This window comes from Nycticebus coucang, chromosome 3, assembly GCF_027406575.1.
Source record: "Nycticebus coucang isolate mNycCou1 chromosome 3, mNycCou1.pri, whole genome shotgun sequence".
Taxonomy (NCBI): Eukaryota; Metazoa; Chordata; class Mammalia; order Primates; family Lorisidae; genus Nycticebus; species Nycticebus coucang.
Window position 1 is genome coordinate 11956497 of NC_069782.1, and position 19521 is coordinate 11976017.

The window sequence follows — 19521 nt, forward strand, 5'->3', positions numbered from 1 at the left end:
TGTCTGTGGCCCATTCTCCTGGGAAGACAAGGATGGCGCCACTCACTCCAGCTGCTTGAAGGGAGTGAGTCATGTCCCCCAACTGAACACCTCCGGCCTTGGGGGTCTTGCACAGCTATTAGGAGTCTGTCAATTTTTTTTTTTCCTGGAAGGGAAGTGGGATATAAGAAAAAAATAGTAGGAAATTTATTACAGAATTAGTAGTCACAACATAATATGCATTTTCCAGAAGGGATGAGGAAAGACAGATCTGAGTAAACTGTTGCATTAAGAAATGGCTCTCCTGGCTGGGCCCAGTGGCTCATGCCTGTAATCCTAGCATTCTGGGAGGCCAAGGCGGGTGGATTGCTCAAATTCACAAGTTTGAGATCAGCCTGAACAAGAGTGAGACCCCATCTCTACTAAAAATAGAAAAGCTGAGACAAGAAGATCGCTTGAGCCCAAGATTTGGAGGTTGCTGTGAGCTATGACACCACTGCACTTTACCCAGGATAACAGCTTGAGACTTTGTCTCAAAAAGAAAAGAAATAGCTCTCTTGATCTACCTGGAGCTACTCTCCCTGGCTATGCTGGGTGCTTTACAAAGTGCTTACCTTATTTAATCCTTACAACCTCCCAATTTATAGATTGAGCAATGGAGGGAGACGGAGGGTGAGAAACTTGCCCTTGCTGGAATTTTTTTTCTTTTTAATTATTTTTTCAATATGATTTTATTTTTTTGTTTGCAGTTCGGCCGGGGCCGGGTTTGACTGAGCCACAGGTGCCACCCCCATGCCCTTGCTGGAATTTGACATCTGACTTTGGGGTGGCATCAAGTCAGGCTTGGAGATTTAGGTATATACGTTAGGTGCCTCACTTTCAGGGTGTTGGCTAATCGTGTTCCCCTCCAGAGAAGTCCTGAGTGTTAGAGGCTCACGGGGAGCAGGAAAGTAGTCTTTAAGTTTTGGAGGGATTTGTATGCGAATGTCTTTAGAGGATTCCAGAACGAGCAAGCGAGCGAGCGTGAGCACACATGCACCAACTAGCATGGTATCTGCCAGCGATCCATTGGCCCACAGAAGATCTAACTAGTTCAGGAGTGCAGTGAGTTTTTCCCAAGGCTAGAAAGGTCTGAGAATATCTTGGCGAGCCCTTCCATGTGGAATGATTTGTGTTTCTACGCAGTTCACTGCTGCAGCTGAACCCAGTTCTCTGTGCATCTCTCGTGAAGACAAACACATCTCTTATTGTCCTGAGATGTGAGTTTTATAACTGGACTTCTACTGTCCTCTGGCCCCAGATCTTGCCCAGTGGAAATGTTTGCCAGTGTACAAAGCTGGCAGCCAGGAGGGAGGCCAGAGCAGACAGTGGATGCTGGTGCACCCCATACCTGCTGCAGGGCTGCCACTGGGGCCCCCAAGCAAGGACTTTCCTGGGGGCTTTCATGTCAGGCTGACTTGGGAGCCTTTGAAGTGGCATACATTTTGCTACAAAGTTTGAAAACTACCGAGACTCAGACTTCCTAACGCACTCTTATTTGCTGCTCTTTTCTTTAGACCTATTCAGGCCTGTTTTGTGTGGTCATCAATCCTTACAAGAACCTGCCCATCTACTCTGAAGAGATCGTGGAAATGTACAAGGGCAAGAAGAGGCACGAGATGCCCCCCCACATCTACGCCATCACAGACACTGCCTATAGGAGTATGATGCAAGGTGAGTGCCACGGGGCTCGGTCTTCACCTGTGGCCTCGTGACACCATTGCAGGTGCCAATGCACGTCTAGTGTCACGTTGATTGAGTGGCCAGGCATTGTGGCAGGCGCCTGTAGTCCTAGCTACTTAGGAGGCTGAAGCAGGAGGATTGCTTGAGCCCAAGAGTTTGAGGTTGCTGTGAGCTGTGATGATGCCACTGCACTCTATCTGGGGTGACAGAGGTGACTCTGTCTCAGGAAAAATAAAAAATCTTCTTTCTTGTACATAGTTGACCTGCAAAGCAATTAGCAATAAGTTTCTTGATCTTGGGGCAGGGAGGAAGTTAGTGTCAGAAATTGCCCAGGTTATAAGATGGTTCACCAATAAAGAGAGTTTCAAAGAGAAGCCTTTGGTTCTTGCCCCAGGGTATTGCCAGTGCAGCCCTAGGGTCTGCAGGAGTTAAAATTTGTTCCTCTCTTTTTTGGAGTAAAGTCTCAGCACATGCTGCCCACCTGGCTTTTTGGAAAACAGGTTTGTTCTCTGATACTCACATCTTAAAAGGAATAGCCAGATGGTTCCTTTTTTGCTTTTTCTTTAAACAAGAACTAGACAAAGATTTCCTTCCTGAACTGACGGTGACTTATGACATACTAGCATTTATTCTGCCAAATAGGGTAGTTGGCGGCTTTATCTGGGGACTTTTATGAGCTCTTTGACCCTTCCTGGGGACCTCCCTCCATGTGTCTCTGTTCCCTGCTCTGGTTTGCCTGTGCAGTCCTGATCTGTGCCTCTGTCCCACAGTGAGTGTTAATGGTACTCTCTGGCCCTTTCAGAAGCATCCCAGTTGGGATGACAAATTACGTATCAGTCTACCAATTTGTCAGACTAAGCCAGGGTTTCTCACACTTGGCACAAGTGACATTTTAGGGCTGGTTGATTTTCTCTTGGGGGTGGGGAGGAGTTATCCAGAGCCCTCAAGATGTTTACCACGTACTGGTCTCTGCTCACTATATGCTAACAGTATCATCCTTCCCCAGTTGCGACAACCAGAAATGTTCTCAGACATTCCCACCAGATATGTCCCAGGGCCAGGAGGAGTCACCCCCAGTTAGGAAGTATTAGGCTGAGCACTACGGCTGGTTTTACTCTTGAGTGCCATTTTCTGGTGGGTCAGTAGTGGCTCCCTGGTGCCCCATTACTGGCCAGGATCTGAGGCTTAGTGCCCTGGGATACTGGGATAGATCAGTGCTCTGCTGTGACGGGCAAGGCGCCCTGGATTAGGCCTTGGAGGTAAGTGTCAGAAAAGTGCCAGAACGCCAAGCAGCTGGGATGTTATCCTGCCCACTGGGTGTCCTGGCAGCCCAGGTGGAGAGGTGAGACATGTTTGCACACAGAGATCTGTGGCCACAGCTACATAACAAGACAAGTTGCTGCCAGCAGGACTGCAGAAGGTGGCAGGTGTCTTGGGAGTTTGGAGAAGGTGTGGCTGTGAGGCCTGGGATGGTTGGATCCTGGGGTATGGTGGCAAGTGTGTGTCAGTCAGTGGCTACAGTGCAGCCCGGTCATGCCTGGCACAGTTTTATTTGTTGTTTTAATCCCCAGCCTTGGGTTTAATTAAAGTTGTGGTGACATGGTCGGTTCCCCTCCCAGTCCTGGCTTTCCCATTTGGCTAATTTGTTGTCATAGCCATTCCTGGGTCTTCCCGCCCTGGGGATTGGGCCGTTCCCCAGCATGCTGTAATGGCACTGAAAGCTGGGAGTTTGTGTTGCTGGCCCTTGCCAAGCCACTACCAGCTTCTGGGGGGTGGGGGTGGGGGCCTGGGGTGTGTGACTCAGGACAGGTACAAGGGGCTGCCTGTGGAGTTCAGGCAGAAGCTGCCTGAGGTCTGTAAAAGGCCCCCAAAAGACCCCACTGGGTTGGCAAGTGGAGTTCCCACTTTCTCTGGGCCCAAGTCCCCCAGGCTCTCCTGCTTGGGAAGAGGTACGTGCTTTCTGGGGAGCCAGCCAGTTGGAGAATTTGCCTTAAACCCAGGTTCCCTCCCCACAAGAAAGAAAAAGCCCCTTGTTAAATGCCATTGGAATGTTATGGTATGTGAATGAGCTCCCAGCATCTGGGGAGCATGGCAAGGGCTGCTTTCATTCAAGCCTTCCCTGACCTGCCATCTGAGAGCTACTTAGCCCTTCCCTTAGCCCCCCGCCCCTACCCTGACTCACTTCTCAGCGGAAGCTGCATCAGGCATGCTTGGTCCCCGAGAGGTTGCTCAGAGTGCCCAGTGAGTGTCCCCTTCCTCGTGGTGTCTGACTGACCTTTCTGGGTAAACATTGGGGGGTAGAGTTTTCACGTTGCTCTTCTTGTTCCCAGGTAAAGGGACAGAGCAGCTCTGTCAACTGACTTGTTCAAATGCTTGCAGGGAGCCAGCCTGGAAAGCAGCATCTCCTGATTCCCCCCAACCCCACTCCCCATGCCCACACCCCAGGCACTGGCCCTCGGGGCACTGGTGCTCCTGGTTTTCTCTAGCTGGACCTCGAAGGGATTCTTCTTTCTGGCTCTGTGGTTAGGTGGAAATCAGGGGGAGGAGAGGCCCCACCCTCCCCGTCTGCATGTCTGCCTTCTCCCTGCCCTGCTTCTTGTCACTCCCATGGAACCGTCTGCTTTCCAAGGTCTTTCTGAGGGAAAGCGCCGGGTTCGTCAGAGGCTTGGGCAGCAGTTCAAGGGTGCAGCGAGGTGCGGGTTTGCATAGACTCACCAGGACCGGCGTCTGATGAGCCAGAGCAGCAGAAGCTGCAGTGGCGACTCCGCTGAAGCAGAGGTGCGCCGGCCAGGAGGCTGCGAGCCTGCCAGGCGTGGGCACACATGGCCCCGCTGTCTGCCTGGAAGGCCGGGAGTGGCCCTGTGGGTCCACATGTGCCAGGCGGCCGCTGTGGGCTCACCAGGGAGGAGCGGATTCTGTGCCCACACTCACTCTTCTCCCTGTGCTCAATGAGCACCTACTGTGTGCTGGGCACTCTGCAGAGAGCACATTGTCACCAGGCCAGGGCCCTGCTGGCTGTCTGGTTCCTAAGACAGGCGAATCAGCTTCAAGGTCAGAGTGAGAACCCTGCACATGGGAAGGGTGCCCACAGCGCCTTGAAGGCTGTTGGGATGGGCTGCAGGTTTGCTAAATAACACAGCACTTCTGTAGGTCACCCAAAAGGGTCTGCCAGGCCTCTCTCAGCTTGCACTTTAGGGGAAATGTGCCTGTGGACAGGAAGAAGTGTATATGGAGCAGAGGCTGTGGGGGTTGGACTAGATTGAAGAGGAGTCTGGCTCTTTCATTTCCTAACTTGACCTGGCCAGAGCTAGTTAACTTACCCTGAGCCTCCGTCTTCTCATCTGCCTCTTGGGCTTCATAAAATTTTCTTGGCAGTGTTATGGTGAGAATTGATGCCTGGCCTGGGGTGAGTACCTGTTAAAAGGTGGCAATAGGAGTCAGATAACATAGTTTTTTGACTAGACTGTCACATCCTTCCACAGAGCCCTCACATAGCTCACTCCAGACTGTCACAGCTTCCACAGAACCCTCACATCGCTCATTCCTGCATCCACACTCCTATTTGTATAATGAAAGCGATTAGCAAATGCCTCTTCCAGGCCGGTAATCTCATCAAAGAGACTCCCTTGAGAGTCTGGGCACAGGGAGTGACTTGTCACACAGCTGTCTTTCCCTGCAGTGACCGCAGTAACACCCTGAGCGTGACAGACTTGGTCTCCGCTCGTCTGGTCTTGTCCACACATTACCGAGGCCTGTGCCGATGTGGCCTTGCTGGAGCTGCAGGGGTGCATGATGCTTGCTGTGGGGTCTGCTCTGGTGTTCCCTGGCCACTGCGGGGCCCGAGGAGGTGCTGTGGCAAGCAGGCCCTGGGCCTCCGGCCCACACCACATGGCTTGTCCTCTCAGTGCTCCAAGCTGCCTTGTCCTGCCCCAGAAGGAAAGGCCGGCCCCAGCATGAGGCTGCTTCAATATCACATGGTCCTGCCTGCCAGTCTTGTTTCTAGAAAACCTCCTCTCAGGAAGAGGGATCTGTTGCAAACGCATCATTTTCAAGAACTCAGCATTAGTCTTGGCCAGCAGGCCTCCTGTGTTTGCTCTGGACCAGCTGGTGGGAGATAAGGAGGAGGTGGCCTCTTGGAACCCAAAACTTTGGGGGTAGTTGCACATTTGGCCCAATGTTATTGTTACTGTCCCTCTCCCCCCCCAACAAACAATAAAAACTCACCTGTCAAATCTCTAATCGCTAAGCTACTTTGCCCTTTGCTAGTGCCTCTCACCAGCCAGTTTTTCCTGTTCTTTCTGAGCTCTGGCTCCCAGACTTCAGTTGAACTATGTCCCAATATGTCAGGGCTGAACAATGATGTGTCTGGAGAAAAAGTTTGCTTTCCTTTACCTACCTGACTTCTGGAATTAAGCTATCAGTTGAGAACTAAAATAATTCCCTAAAACGAACAAGAGGTAAATGAGCCGAAAGTGTGCAGATGTGAAAGGCAGGGTTCTGGGAGATTTGTTTAGTCTTAACCAAGGCTATCAGGCCACTGTCGGCCTTTGTGAAGAACTCCGAGTTCTCAGGGTGTTGCTGTGGCAGACAGTGCCTTAACAGGGCCGATGTGGCCTTCGGATGTCATTCCCACTGGGTCTTGTGACTCTTCACAAAGTTCCTGTCTATCCAACATGAGCGAGTCCTCAGATGCCATATAGACGAAAAGAGAGGAAAAGGAACTGTGATCTGAGCCCCAGGAGCAAATTCTGGCCCTAAAGCCCCCAACGTGCCTCTTATTAAACCCTTTGCTCCTTCTCCGAGGCCGCTGGAACCCCTGGGTGGGGAGGGAGTGTCTTCCTATGCCGTGGTCGCTCGTGTTCTCACGCAGGTTTGACGGGAGCATTGCTTGGCTGTGTCTGTCCCGCTGCCTGTGTGTGTCCTGTTGTCCTTCTCTTGTTCTCCCCGGGAGCCCAGCCCTCTGCAGAACTGGGGAGCACAATCTATTCCTCTCTGAACAGAATTCAGCAGGGGCCGCCTTCTGCCCATTCTTTCCTTTTCCCCAGGGAGAATGTTGGGTAAGAGCAAGGCAGCTGACCTCAGAGCGTGAGAACTTGTGGAGTGTCCTAAGTGTCTCAGTGGCATTTTCTGTGGGTGGTTAGCAAGCACAGTGGCTTTTGAACTTCCCTCCAGTTTGACCAACCTGTTAGAGCCACCTTTGCACAAACTCCACAAGAACATTCTTTGTCCTGTCCTCACCCACAGGAAGGGCAGGTAAACGACCAGCGTTGGTGTTTCTGGTGGGGTTACCTGTGCTCTGGGAACTTACCCGTGTTCTCCTAAACCATTTGGGACCTGGCTGGCTCTCTGACATAAAGACAATTAGAGCAGTCCCTTGAGCTTCTTCTCAGTGATCCAGGGTACCTGGAGGGAGGAGGCTGCCGCTCTCTACCTCCTGTTACAGGGGGCCGGGGCCTTCTCAGCAAGTTCAAAGCAAGGTCCTACCTGGGGAAGCACAGGATCTATGGGCCAGGTTGAGCTGCTTCTGGCTTGGATTGCTGCTGAGCCAGCATCTCTGTGGTCTGGTTACATTTGTGCTCTGGAGAATCCATCAGCCCAGCTACCACACTGTATGCTTAGGAGCCAAGACAAGGGCTGGCTGACTGTTGGGCAACCAAGTGCCAGAGAGCTGTGACACATATGCTCCCTACCCACTCTGTGGCCTCTGCTAACATGAGATGTGGCCTGTGCGACACTTTGCACCTGCTTTTTCTCACCTCTCTGTTTGCCTCCCAAGAGCTTCTAACCCAAGTTTGTGAAAGGGCTGCCTTGGGGAAGGTAGGTGGTGAGCCTCCTACTGGGAGGGTGTTGATGGCCCTTTCTTTGCAGCATTGAGGTGGGCCCATGGGTGGTACCAAGTGCCAGAGAAGGACTCTGATCTCTAGGCTGGGACTGATTGAACTACATCAGTGGTTCTCAACCTTCCTAATGCCGTGGCCCTTTAGTACAGTTCCCGTGGGTCACAACCAACAGGTTGAGAACCGCTGAACTAGATGCTTTCCAAGGCCGTGCCATCCCCTGAGTTCTAGGCTCAAACCCCACAGGTATATACTTTTTGAAGTACTTTGCACTTTGGCCAACTAAACCCAGATGCTGTCTGCAAAGGGTTTCAGGGAGAAGTGACTCTTGAATCTAGGGGTCTGCACAGGGCAGCCTGAGATCCCTGTCTGCAGCAACTTGGAGCAGAGGTTACTGCACTGATGCAGCCTGTTCTTGGTGAGCCACCCTCAGGGCCTGCTCTGGAATCTTCGTGAAAGCAGAAGAGCTCTTAGTGGTGGGAAGTTTCACCTGTTTGTCGCTGATCTTCCTGTCAGTCTTGCCCCATGCAGGCATGTTCCCAACCCAGAACTGCCCTTCCCTTTAAAAACTGCCTTTCCCTCTTAAGAACTGCTTCTTAGTCAGTTCTTAAGAAACCCGTGGGCCTGAAGACAGGGTCCTGTGGGCAGGTCCTCTTCCAGGGGGAGCTCCAGAGCTCTGCAGACTCCACACTGCAACCTCAGGGAGGTGTGAGCTTGGGAGCATGGCGATGAGTCAGTCGCAGCGGCTGCTGGTGAACCAGGCCTCCTTCCTCTGTACTTCCTGTGTCAGGCTGATGTCACCATTGTGTGAGCCTTGTGGCCTTTTATGGACAAGAATGAGCTGCAGCTCCTCTTACAGAGGAAGTGAGTGATAAGGCCCCAGCAGAAGTCTGTACCTGGGGCAAAATACCTGTGGTCAGGTTCCCCTGTCCCTGCCAGACCCAGGCCTTCTGAGCTGGCTGGAATCACCCGTCCAGGCTAGATGGCCACATCAGCTCTGAGTGACCTCACTGCGTGGGCCTGGCCTCAGGGTGTTCGGATTAAAAATAAAGTCAGAGGAGGGAATGGCCAGGTTCCTGAAGGTGTGTGTAGCTTATAAAAAGCCTTACAGTGCTCAGTGGAGAGACTGAGGGTCGGGTAGGGAGAGGGCAATTAGGGGCATGTGTCTGAGCGCCTCCCTCCAGTGCTGGTAGCCAGTGTCCTTCCATCCAGAGCAGTCCACTCTAGTTTCCAAAGTGGTCAAGGGGGCCCAGGCAGTGTGCGAGGAAGTGCAGGTCCAAGAGTGAGACCCACAGCCTTAGGGCCTGCAGCCAGTGTATCAGTGGTTGTCAGACTGTGCTCTGGGGAACCCTGTTTCCACCCCTGCTATTCCCTACTCAGGGCTCTGGGAAGGTTTTATATGAGGAGAGGCTGCTGCTGCTTTTTAAAAAGTCTGAAAACCACTACTGAGCGACTCCTATCTCTACCCTACCCCCGCCAAGAGGGGACTGGGGTCAGGAATCTAGGGTAGACGAGGCCATCAGTCAGTTGGGGACGCGTGTCCCAGAATAGGGTTGACCCCAGTGGCTGTGCACCCCCAGGTCTAGGTCTTATCTGGTGCAGAGGAAGGAAGGGCATTTCAAATAAGGCCCAAGTAAGGACTTCAGCCAAACGAATGGCGAGGGCTGGACACTGATCGTCCTGGTCCTGTGAGGTGACGGGCAGGGAATGGCTGAGGGAATGAATACCAAGCGGGGGGGTCCCTGCCAGGATGCGTGGGGTGGGGGTGAGAGGTTTGCAGGGCTCACTGAGTCAGGCCAAGAGCCCACTGGTTGCTGAGTATTCTAACCACCCCACACCACCCAAGAGAAATGCTTCTTGGATCAGGAACAAATTAATTTGGAAGAACTGTTGTGAAAAGACGTATGGAACACGGACAGTGATGCCTGCCTTACCTCCCCTGTAAGGTTAGTGGAGGCCACCCAGGATAACAGCAGAACCCACGGGGAGTGCTGGAAACACCTTACTGGATATTAAATGGACATGGGGTGCTGAGTGGTGGGGCAAGAGGTGTAGAAATGGCAAAGGCCTCCTCACAGTGGCTAAAATCCTTATGATGTAATTGAGGCTGCGTGGACAGTGATGACCCAGCTGCAGGAACTGGAGGTCAAAGACCTGGGGTGGTGGGTGGATGGACGTTGGATGAGTTTAGCTCTAGGATTCAGGATTTGGAGTGTGTGCAGGCCTCTGTGTGCATCTCTGTACACGTGTGTGTGTCCACCTTTGTGTGTAAGTAGACATGTTAGGTGCTTGTGTCTGCTCGTGTGTCTGGTACATGCACCTGTGACCGTGTGTGCTACACAGATGCCTGTGTGTCAAGCATGCCCACAAGTGTGCTTCCTGTTGTTCAGTAGCAGAGCCTCTGACTCCTCCTCACACAATTAGTGGAATTCCAGCCATCCCAGGAACTAGGCTTGGACCGCCCTGGGAAATGGTTCCCCTGGAAGGGACGGGAATGTTTCCTTTTATGGTAGCTCGGCAGTTGCTGCTCGGACTTGCCAGCCGGTGCAGGTGCATTCCTGCCTGCTGTGGAGCGGGTGACTAAACACGCCTGCAGCTGGGGCAGACCACAGGGAGCTGCGGTGGGGGCCGGCGAGGCCTGGGAGGACGAAAATGTTTGTTCCACCGTCATTAGGGAGCGAGTGCTGAAACTGCTCCGTGTTCCCCAGCCTGTAGCTCCTGCCACCTCCTTTCCTTCTGGCTTCCCGTCTGTCTTAGCCAGGCCCCGTGAGGGCTGATCTCGGTCCTTGCTGTGCAGAACGGAAGGACTGTTTTTTAGGAAAGACAAGATGGGGTGGGGGGGCAGGGAAGCAGGGTCCCCTGAGGGCCCGCCCCTGAGCATCCTCACCGGGACGTCAGAGTGTGGGGTGCATCTGTGTGAGGGATGGACCCTCTCTGTACCCCCCACCCCATCCTCACTCTGCTGGCACTTCTCAGGGGCTGCAGCTTAGGGCAGAGGCAGCTGCTACTTTTGTTGGCTGCGAGGTTTGTTTTTTCTTTCTGTCCTGACTCCCTCTTCCCACCCGAGTGACCAGCAGATGGGAGGAGAGCTAGGAGTCAGTGCCCAGCCCCATGTGTTACAGAGGTCAGGCTGGCTAGACCACTCATCTCAGCAAGAGGCAGGTGACCTAGCAGGCCGCTATCTACTGGTGCTGAACGCTGAATCCATCTCCCGAGGCCATGCAGGCAGGAGCCATGAGTCATTCTCCCAGTGCCTAGTCATGCAGGGCCCTCACATACCAACATCCACGTTTCTACAGGACTGACACAGTGGTGTCAGCAGCTACGAGTGCTCGCCTAGCCTGACAGCACCACCACCTCGTCACGGGGCCCTCCTGATGGAGAAGCCCATAGACAGCCACTCTGAGTACAGGCAGCCACACCAGTTCCATGTATGTGTTTTCCGCCCAGTGTTTGTTAATTGTCTATTTGTCAGGATGAACTGTTCCGTAGCCCACATGTGTGTTTCATAGTTTAGGAACACAGGTCAGTGATAAACTGCTAAGTAATTCAACCGAAATAAATTCTTTTTTTTTGTTGTTGTTGTTGCAGTTTGGCCGGGGCCGGGTTTGAACCTGCCACCCTCGGTATATGAGGCTGGCACCCTACTCACTGAGCCACAGGCGCCACCCAATAAATTCTTTTTTTTTTTTTTGTGGTTTTTGGCCGAGGCTGGGTTTGAACCCACCACCTCCAGCATATGGGACTGGCGCCCTATCCCTTTGAGCCATAGGTGCCGCCCAATAAATTATTTTTTTAAACAGAGTCTCTCTGTCACCTAGTATCATGGTGTATCGTAGTTTACAGCAACCTCAAACTTGGGCTCAAATGATCCTCCTGCCTTACCCTCACGAGTAGCTGGGACTATAGATCTGCACCACCACACCTGACTAATTTTTCTATTTTTAGTAGAGATGGAGTCTCATTCTTGCTCAGGCTTGTCTCAAACTCCTGAGCTCAAGGAATCCACCCACCTTGGCCTCCCAGAATGGTAGGATTACAGGCATGAGCCACCTTGCCTAGCCCCAAATTAATTCTTTATGTTCCCAAATCCCTTTGTACTCTGAAAGATACCAGCCTTCCTCATCTCCTCAAAATCTTTTCATGGAATTACACTTTGTGTAGAAATCTACATACACCGGGTGGCGCCTGTGGCTCAGTGAGTAGGGTGCCGGCCCCATATGCCGAGGGTGGCGGTGGCGGGTTCAAACCCAGCCCCGGCCAAACTGCAACCAAAAAATAGCCGGGCGCTGTGGCCGGTGCCTGTAGTCCCAGCTGCTTGGGAGGCTGAGGCAAGAGAATCGCGTAAGCCCAAGAGTTAGAGGTTGCTGTGAGCCGTGTGACGCCACGGCACTCTACCCGAGGGCGGTACAGTGAGACTCTGTCTCTACAAAAAAAAAAAAAAAAAATGGAAAGAAATCTACATACACCTTCTTTCTTGGTTCAGCAATAGCTGGTTTATAAAGAACCTCAGGACACAGCCAATGCTCCAGCAGCACACAGTCCCAGGTGCCTGGCCAAAGACTACACAGCCAGGTTTTGTCAAAGCAATGGAAAGAGGGGCAGTTACTGCCCTTGATAGGCGTGTCAACCCCAGCACGTCCTCCCTGGCTGATGGAGATATGGGTTGCCTAAAATGTTGTTTTTGTTTTTCAAAATAATCCTGCAAGGGAGTTAGTGGCATTATCCAATTTGTGGATATGGGACTGAGACTCAGAATTAAATACCCTGCTGCAGCCCAGTCCTGGATTCAGGCCCATTCGACTTCAGGAGGTGCGGGGGTGTTATATGAGGTGGAATGAAAAGGGAAAAATAATGAGTTTTTATTTTCAGCCATTGCATAAGATTTGACACCCAGTACTGAATACAGTCAGCCAGGATGTCTTAAAGCTTTTCCATCAAACTTCACTCTCAAAGAGTGGCCATCACTCTTCCTCCGCACCCAGGCTGGGCACGTATTTATAGCCTTACCTGCCAAGGTTTATAGAGCTGGGGATAGCTGCTAAAAAGTCCCCAAGTTGTCACAGAAACTTGTCAGAAGCTGTCATTCTTTCCAAGCTGCCTCTAAATTTGGTATCATTGAGTGCCTTCCATGTGCCAGACACTATGCCACTGTTCACACGTGTTGTTAACATGCATGGTCTTGTCCCATGTCACAGAGTGAGGGCTGTGGCTCAGAGAGGCAGGGCCGTCACATTGCAAAGCTAGGCCTCGGTCACCCTTGCCCCCTGGCCCCTAAGCAGTGTTCCAGCACAGTAGACTCCTGGGAGCTTTCCATGTATTGGGTTTCTCTGAGGTGGGAGGCATGGGTCTATTTCTGGTGTCACGGGGTAGGGTGGGCATCAGGGTGGGTATTCTGAGCCCCTGGGAGGCAGGAGCAGCTGCCCAGTGGCACTGCCAAGTGAGGCAGCCGGTCAGCCTGCATTGCTGGGCTGTAACGGCCCCTTCTGAGGCTTTGTCTTCCCATCTGGAAAATAGGGCAGCTCTTTCTGAGTCAAGGTGTTGGGAGGCTTTTGTATGTGGCAGAAGTAAATCTGATGTCTCTCTTCTCTTTCAGACCGGGAAGATCAGTCCATTTTATGCACGTAAGTATTTCTCCGCCTGGGAGCCGCTTGTGTCACCCCATCTGTTCTCAAAGATTCCTAAAACCTCAGTTGAGGAGTTTCATTCCCAATTCAAGCCCCACCCCTCACCCCCTCCCCACTTCCCCATGGGACAGGACTTAGCTTGTATGTTTACTACTCAGCGGTCCCACGGCACAGATGAGCTTGATTTCCAGGCCAAAGAATTAACTGGCCTTCCTCAGAACAGCCAGTGGGCGGGTAGAGGGGTCATGGCAGAGAGAAGCCAAGCATCTTCTCAGCAAAGTGCCCCTGGGAGCTGATGGCCTCCCTGCAGCTCCTGAGCAGACGCACCCCCTTGTGGCATGTATGGTAGTTTTCTTCACCTGGATTCGAGCTGACAATGGGCCTTCCCACCCTCTGAACTTAACAAGGACATCAGTAAACTTGATTGCCAAAGGAGTTAATGGTACAGAACATTCCTTCAAGTGACCTTTCAAAGGAACATGTATAAAGGCCTTTGATCCCTAAGTCAGCAGCTGCCTAAAGCTGATTCCTAAAACATTTGGATAAGAAGGCTGCCAAGTGACCAGGGCAGGCAGTAGATGTAAGTTTACTCTTGTCCGGCCCCTGGAGAGCCATGGGAAATGGACTAAGGAAGGATTCCAGAACTTAGCATCTATTTGGCTGTCCGTTTTTCTGCCAGCCAGTGTTGGGTCCCTCGGGGATTCCCAGTGGGATGGCAGGAGGGAGGGCATCAGAACAGCGAGGGGAGATAGTGTTAAGGACTGAGTCACGTCTAACCCAGAACTTCCTTTCCTCTCTCGGCAGGGGTGAGTCTGGAGCTGGCAAGACAGAAAACACCAAGAAAGTCATTCAGTATCTGGCTCATGTGGCCTCCTCACACAAGAGCAAAAAGGACCAGGTGAGTGTCGTGTCTACCTCCCCACCGCTGCTCGCTGGGCTTTTGGTGGGTTGATCAAGGAAGAGCACTTAATGGTCATGGCTTTGGCTTTCCGTGCTTTGGGGAATGAAGCAGAGGCTGGGCCCACTTTCGTGGAGGTGGCAGCTTAGCTAACTTGGGAGTAGTCCAGTGGTTAGCAAACCCACCCTGCCCTTGGCCTCCCAGCCTCCTGAACTGCTACGGAAACTAGGAACACCTGGGGTTTGCACGGCAGCACACTCGGTCTTCCTAGTGCTGTGTGGCCTCCACTGCTGAGGCTGGAAGAGAGACTCCAAGACTTGGTCCTCAAGTTGATGGAGACTTGCAAGGTCTTGGCGGGACTGCGTTGGAATCCCTGTTTCTTTTTCCCACTGTTGAATTACCTCCGGGTGGACAGCCCCCCCCGGTGAAGAGAGAAAGGGCAGTTGGACAGTCATCTCACCTCTATTTTTTTCCCCTCTCCCTCTTGATGGATTATGGTCGAACTCAGCAGTGTCCTCGCTAGGTGAGCTGCACGTCTTCTGCACGTTCTGCACCAGGAATGCGTGTTCTGCCCATCGTGTGCCTTTGGACTCTGTATTACATTTTTCTAAGCAGCTTTTCACCCCACACCATTGTCACTTTCTGCAGCTAGAACTCTTCTTGTAGGCTTACCTCACTGACTGTCTTGGGAGGAGGGGGCAGGGTGTGACACACAGTGACCTCTTGTGCACTCTGAAATGACAACTATAGAATGGGGATGGGCCTCGTCACCCAGCTTTTCTCAGAAACTCTGGTCATGCCCAGGTTTCCCCACAGCGCACCATCGCTGCTGTGGAGCCCTGACCTTGGCACGGGGAGAGGGAATCTGCTCTTCTGGAGTCCCACACGATCAGTGGTCCTGGCCAGGTGCTCATGGCCCGCTGCCTTCCTCTGTCACCACCATTCTGATTAGAAGCAATGCTGGGGAGGTCTCACACGGAGTGTTTTAGAGGATGGGGGGATCAGTCTTGAGCATGACCGTGGGGTGCTTTCTCTCTCTCGTCAAGCATACACTTTTAAAACTCCCTCCCCTTCAGTGCCAGTGGTGTCCCCTGAAGCCATCAGAGGAGCAGCTCCTCTTGTGGCTGCACCTCATTGGCATGCCATGTGCCAGTTCCTAAGTAAGTAGGGGGTGTGACTCTGCATGCAGCTCTGGGTGTGTCCCTTAGAATGTCCTAACGAGTACAGTCTTCTGGAATTGAGCCAAAAGTAACTTTTCATATGCCAAGCTTCTCAAGACATTTGGAATCTTTTTCCATGGGGCATCAGGAGTTATATTTAGAAACTAATAAAGTTTCTTTTTTCCTCTCTGTCCCTACCCGCCATTTTCCGTTCTTTTTAGGAGGGCTATTTTAAAAACAGAGCTGTGAGGTTAGGAGTTCTCTAACTGTAGTTTTCCACCTCTGAATTTACAGTAAAATCTATTTCCCAACTATTTATTAAATGCCTCGTATGTGGCTGGTTCTCAGGAGGGTGACATCTGAGTTCCTGCCCTGGAGGACAGGAGACAGGACCTCAGTTAGAGAGCAGGAAAATGGATTCTGTGTCTTGTATCAAAGATGGCAGATGGGGGGTAAAAGTGGGGTAAAGTTGTCCAAACACAGGTCTGTGGTGGCCATCCTGTTCCTGGCTCTGAGTCCAGCTAGAGTGATTGAATAGTTTGCCCCTGGCTTCTGATCACTTCTCGGGCCCTCATTGTCAAGGCCATTGACAGAGTGGTTCATTTCCTTGCCTGAAGCTGTACTGTGATTACACACAGCAATGGCACAAAACTCTTCAACTTGGTTGCTCATGTGTGGAGGCCTGGCGTCCTCTGGGACCACGTGCACTCTATCCCACTTGTAGTGGCTGAACTGGTCATCCCAGGGCTGCCAGATAGGGTGCTCCAAACCTCTCCTTGCTGTGAGGGCCAGTCTTGGCCTGGGCTGCAGGTTGGCAAGACAGAGCTTGGGTGAAGGGACTGTAGTCTGAACCTTTGGCCTCCCCCCCAAAGGTTCTGTCTGTTTTCTATGCACTAGAGGCCCTTCAGAAACTAGACACATAATCCCAAGCCTCGTGAGCAGTTGATTTGTTCAGCCTCTCATCATTTCACATTGTGCAAAATTCACATTTCGTATTTTTCATTGAAAAATAAGTTTTTCCTCTGCCCATTTCGGTGCCTGTGGCTCAAGCGGCTAAGGCGCCAGCCACATACACCTGAGTTGGCGGGTTCGAATCCAGCCCGGCCCGCCAAACAACAATGACAGCTGCAACCAAAATCAGCCAGGTGTTGTGGCGGGCTCCTGTAGTCCCAGCTACTGGGGAGGTAAAGGCAGAAGAATCGCTTGAGCCCAGGAGTTGGAGGTTGCTGTGAGCTGTGATGCCACGGCACTCTACCCAGGGCAACAGCTTGAGGCTCTGTCTCAAAAAAAAATTTAAAAAATTAAAAAAAAAAAGAAGAAAGAAGAAGAAGAAGAAAACCCCACAGGTTAATTATCCCCACTGTTAGCAGGCAAGTCGGCTCTGCAATCCAAAGTGGTTGCTCCCAAGTTGGCCGGGCCATCCTGCTTTCCATGGTGACAGCGTGTGGTCCCAGACAGAGGCTTTCGCTACTTCTGCCAGCCAGGGCGGTGCAGGCGCTGGGGGGGGCCGTGCTGCTTTTCGTCTACAGGAGCGGAGCGCTCAGCCAGCCTGGCAGCCTGGCCGTGTCAGTGGGTGGGAGCAACTCTTGTTCAAATTTGGCTCTGTGGGCTGCCTCGCCCAACTTCCCAGGCCCGCCCGAGGCCTGTGGGTGGAGGCCTGGTGTCCAGTCACTGCTGTGCCAAGTACACATGTGGAGCCCACTCTGTGGGCTTGACCCCTGCCCCTTGACCTGGCCCTGCCAGCCCTCCTTCAGGGATGGGGCACCAGGGCGTTCCCTTCATAGGTATAGGAGGAGCCCTGGCCCGGGAGGAGGCTCTGCTTGGTCTCCGTCGTCTCCAGCCTGGCCTGGCCAGACTCCAGTGCATCCTCGGTGCTCGCAGCAGGCTTCGTCTGTGGCAGGGCTGCTCAGAAGGCTGGAGTTCATGGCTTCCTGGAGCTCATGCTCCTACTGCTTTTCCATCACTCATGGGCAGCTGCAATGCACATAAAATCCTGGCCTGACTCCAACCTTTCTAATAAAGACAAAACCTTTCTGGCTCTTGGGTGATGGTTTTTCCCCCCAGATGGTCCCCAGGCATTCAGAAGGAGATCCCTGTTTTCCTTAGGCAGTGTTAGTTGTCCCTTGGCCTGCTGGGGAGGGTGATGGCAGCTTCCACAGTCCCTCTGACCTCACAGTAGATTCCTGAATGGGGCTGGGGCAGGGTGGGCGCCACTGCACTGGCCAACCAGGGTTAGGTAGGAGACTTGAATCTGGCCATTTGCTTTGTTGGTTGGTAGCTGGGTGACCTTGGGCAGGTCCTTTCCTTCCTTCTACCTCAGCTTCCTCTTCTGTGAAATGGGACCACTCTGTCCTGCCTCCCTGAGTGTGGTGAGGACTCAGGGATGAAAAGGCATAAAGGTGGCTGCCTTTGACAATCACAGAACACCGTAAGTCTACCATCAGGGCTTATCGGCATTGTCAATAAGTAGCTTGGAATCCAAAGTGGTTCTGTTGATCACATGTCCCCCGACTGCCATGGTGGGGGCAGATTTAGGGAACGGCAGGGGGGCGGCCAGAGTAGAAAGCAGAGTGTTTACTAGGATACACGTAAAATGAGCATCTGTCTTCTGTGGACCTGATTTCCTCGTTTCCCTTTTCCTATGGAAAGGGGAAAAGAATGCAGGGGTTAGAGGCACAAAGGGTGGCGAGAGGCGAGTTTACGGGATGCTGACCCAGACAGGCTGTGCCACCACCTCTGCTTTCACCTGCTGCTTTCAAACAAGTCCTCCAGGGCTAACTGGGCCACTAGTGCAGGTTCCTGGAGCTGAGGGTTTCCTGCTTTCCCTTTCTAGGATGCAAGTTTCTAGTAAGTTCAAACCAGTCAAGGTTTCCAAAGGCCTGGCAGGAAGGCTGCCCTTGAGTGGTACAGGCGGCCCGGCCAAGGCTGGCGTGGCATCCTCGGAGCCCATCTGGAAGCCTTTGTTCCTGGCACATTGGGCATGCGGATTCGGCTCTGCCACTGTTCCCCTTCCTGGCAGGGCAGACTCGGCAGCCCAGGCTGCTGCCCAGCCTTCACTGTGGCCCTGGGTTCCTTGCAGGGTGAGCTGGAGCGGCAGCTACTGCAGGCCAACCCCATCCTGGAGGCCTTCGGGAACGCCAAGACTGTGAAGAACGACAACTCCTCACGCTTCGTGAGTAGCGCACATGGTGCCCCAGCTCCCTCAGTGGAGGGTCCTGCTCTGCCCAGAGCTTTGGCACAAGCCTCCTGCAGCTTGGTTCTCTCCCCTCAAAAAACGAGGATGGTTCCCACTTGGTGCTGTCGGTCCTGTCATTTGGAGCAGGCTGGGTTGGATTCTGGTCAGCAGAGACCTGCCCTGCCCCCATAAGGAAGGTGGCCACAGGTAGTTCTTCAGCCTCCCAGTGAGGGAGCCAGGAGTTACCTACTAATAGTCAGTTAGTGCCTGGGGCCAGATTGTGTATAACTTCCAGATAACTGGCCATCCCTCCGTCTCTTCTGTGGAGGAACCTGGGCATGTACTTAGCTTGTCCTGAGCCCCCAGGCCCTGGCTTCAGGCAGTGTGGTGTCCCTGAGTCCTGAGCGCCTGTGCAGTGTGGGTATATGGGACTCTTGGCACAAGGCATTGTCACTGTTTTCTGCCTCCAGGATGTCCCCACTTGAGGTAGGGATGAGAGCTCGGGGCGGGGGGCCCTCACATTCCTTATCCGTCTTATCTCAGGGCAAGTTCATTCGCATCAACTTTGATGTCAATGGCTACATCGTTGGAGCCAACATTGAGACCTGTATCCTTGTAATTTTGGACTGGGTGGCGAGGTGACCTCCCCAGAAGAGAAGCAGCTTCCAGCACTTTCCTCTTTATGGGCCTGTTCTTTTTTTTTTTTTTTTGTAGAGACAGAGTCTCACTTTACCGCCTTCGGTAGAGTGCCATGATGTCACAGGACTCACAGCAACCTCTAGCTCTTGGGCTTCCGTGATTCTCCTGCCTCAGCCTCCCGAGCAGCTGGGACTACAGGCACCTGCCACAACGCCCAGCTATTTTTTGGTTGCAGTTCAGCTGGGGCTGGGTTTGAACCCACCACCTGTTCTGACATCACTTCTTTGCAGCTGGGAAGACCACCAGGATAAGCTCACGGAAAACCCAATGCCAAGTTCAGGGTTTTCTTTACTGGCAGGACAAAGTTCTGCTTAGAACAGATGGAACTGTTGAAAATCATCCAGTGTGGTTCCCAGAGGGAGGCTTGTAGATGGCCTCCAGCGTTATAGCCTTTGCCCCTGCGAGTTCGAATCTCCATTTACTG

General features: G+C 52.7%; 1 protein-coding gene across 2 annotated transcripts in view; it reads left to right on the forward strand.

Annotated features, from left to right (window-relative positions):
* The window catches only part of MYH9 (myosin heavy chain 9), a 91882-nt gene that overhangs the window by 38107 nt on the left and 34254 nt on the right, over positions 1 to 19521 (forward strand). For both annotated transcript variants that reach the window (XM_053585780.1, XM_053585781.1), the window contains 5 exons: positions 1536 to 1692; positions 13135 to 13162; positions 13970 to 14063; positions 18303 to 18395; positions 18942 to 19005. In XM_053585780.1, coding sequence (XP_053441755.1) covers positions 1536 to 1692; positions 13135 to 13162; positions 13970 to 14063; positions 18303 to 18395; positions 18942 to 19005 — 436 coding nt within the window. The remainder of the gene's footprint in view (positions 1 to 1535; positions 1693 to 13134; positions 13163 to 13969; positions 14064 to 18302; positions 18396 to 18941; positions 19006 to 19521) is intronic.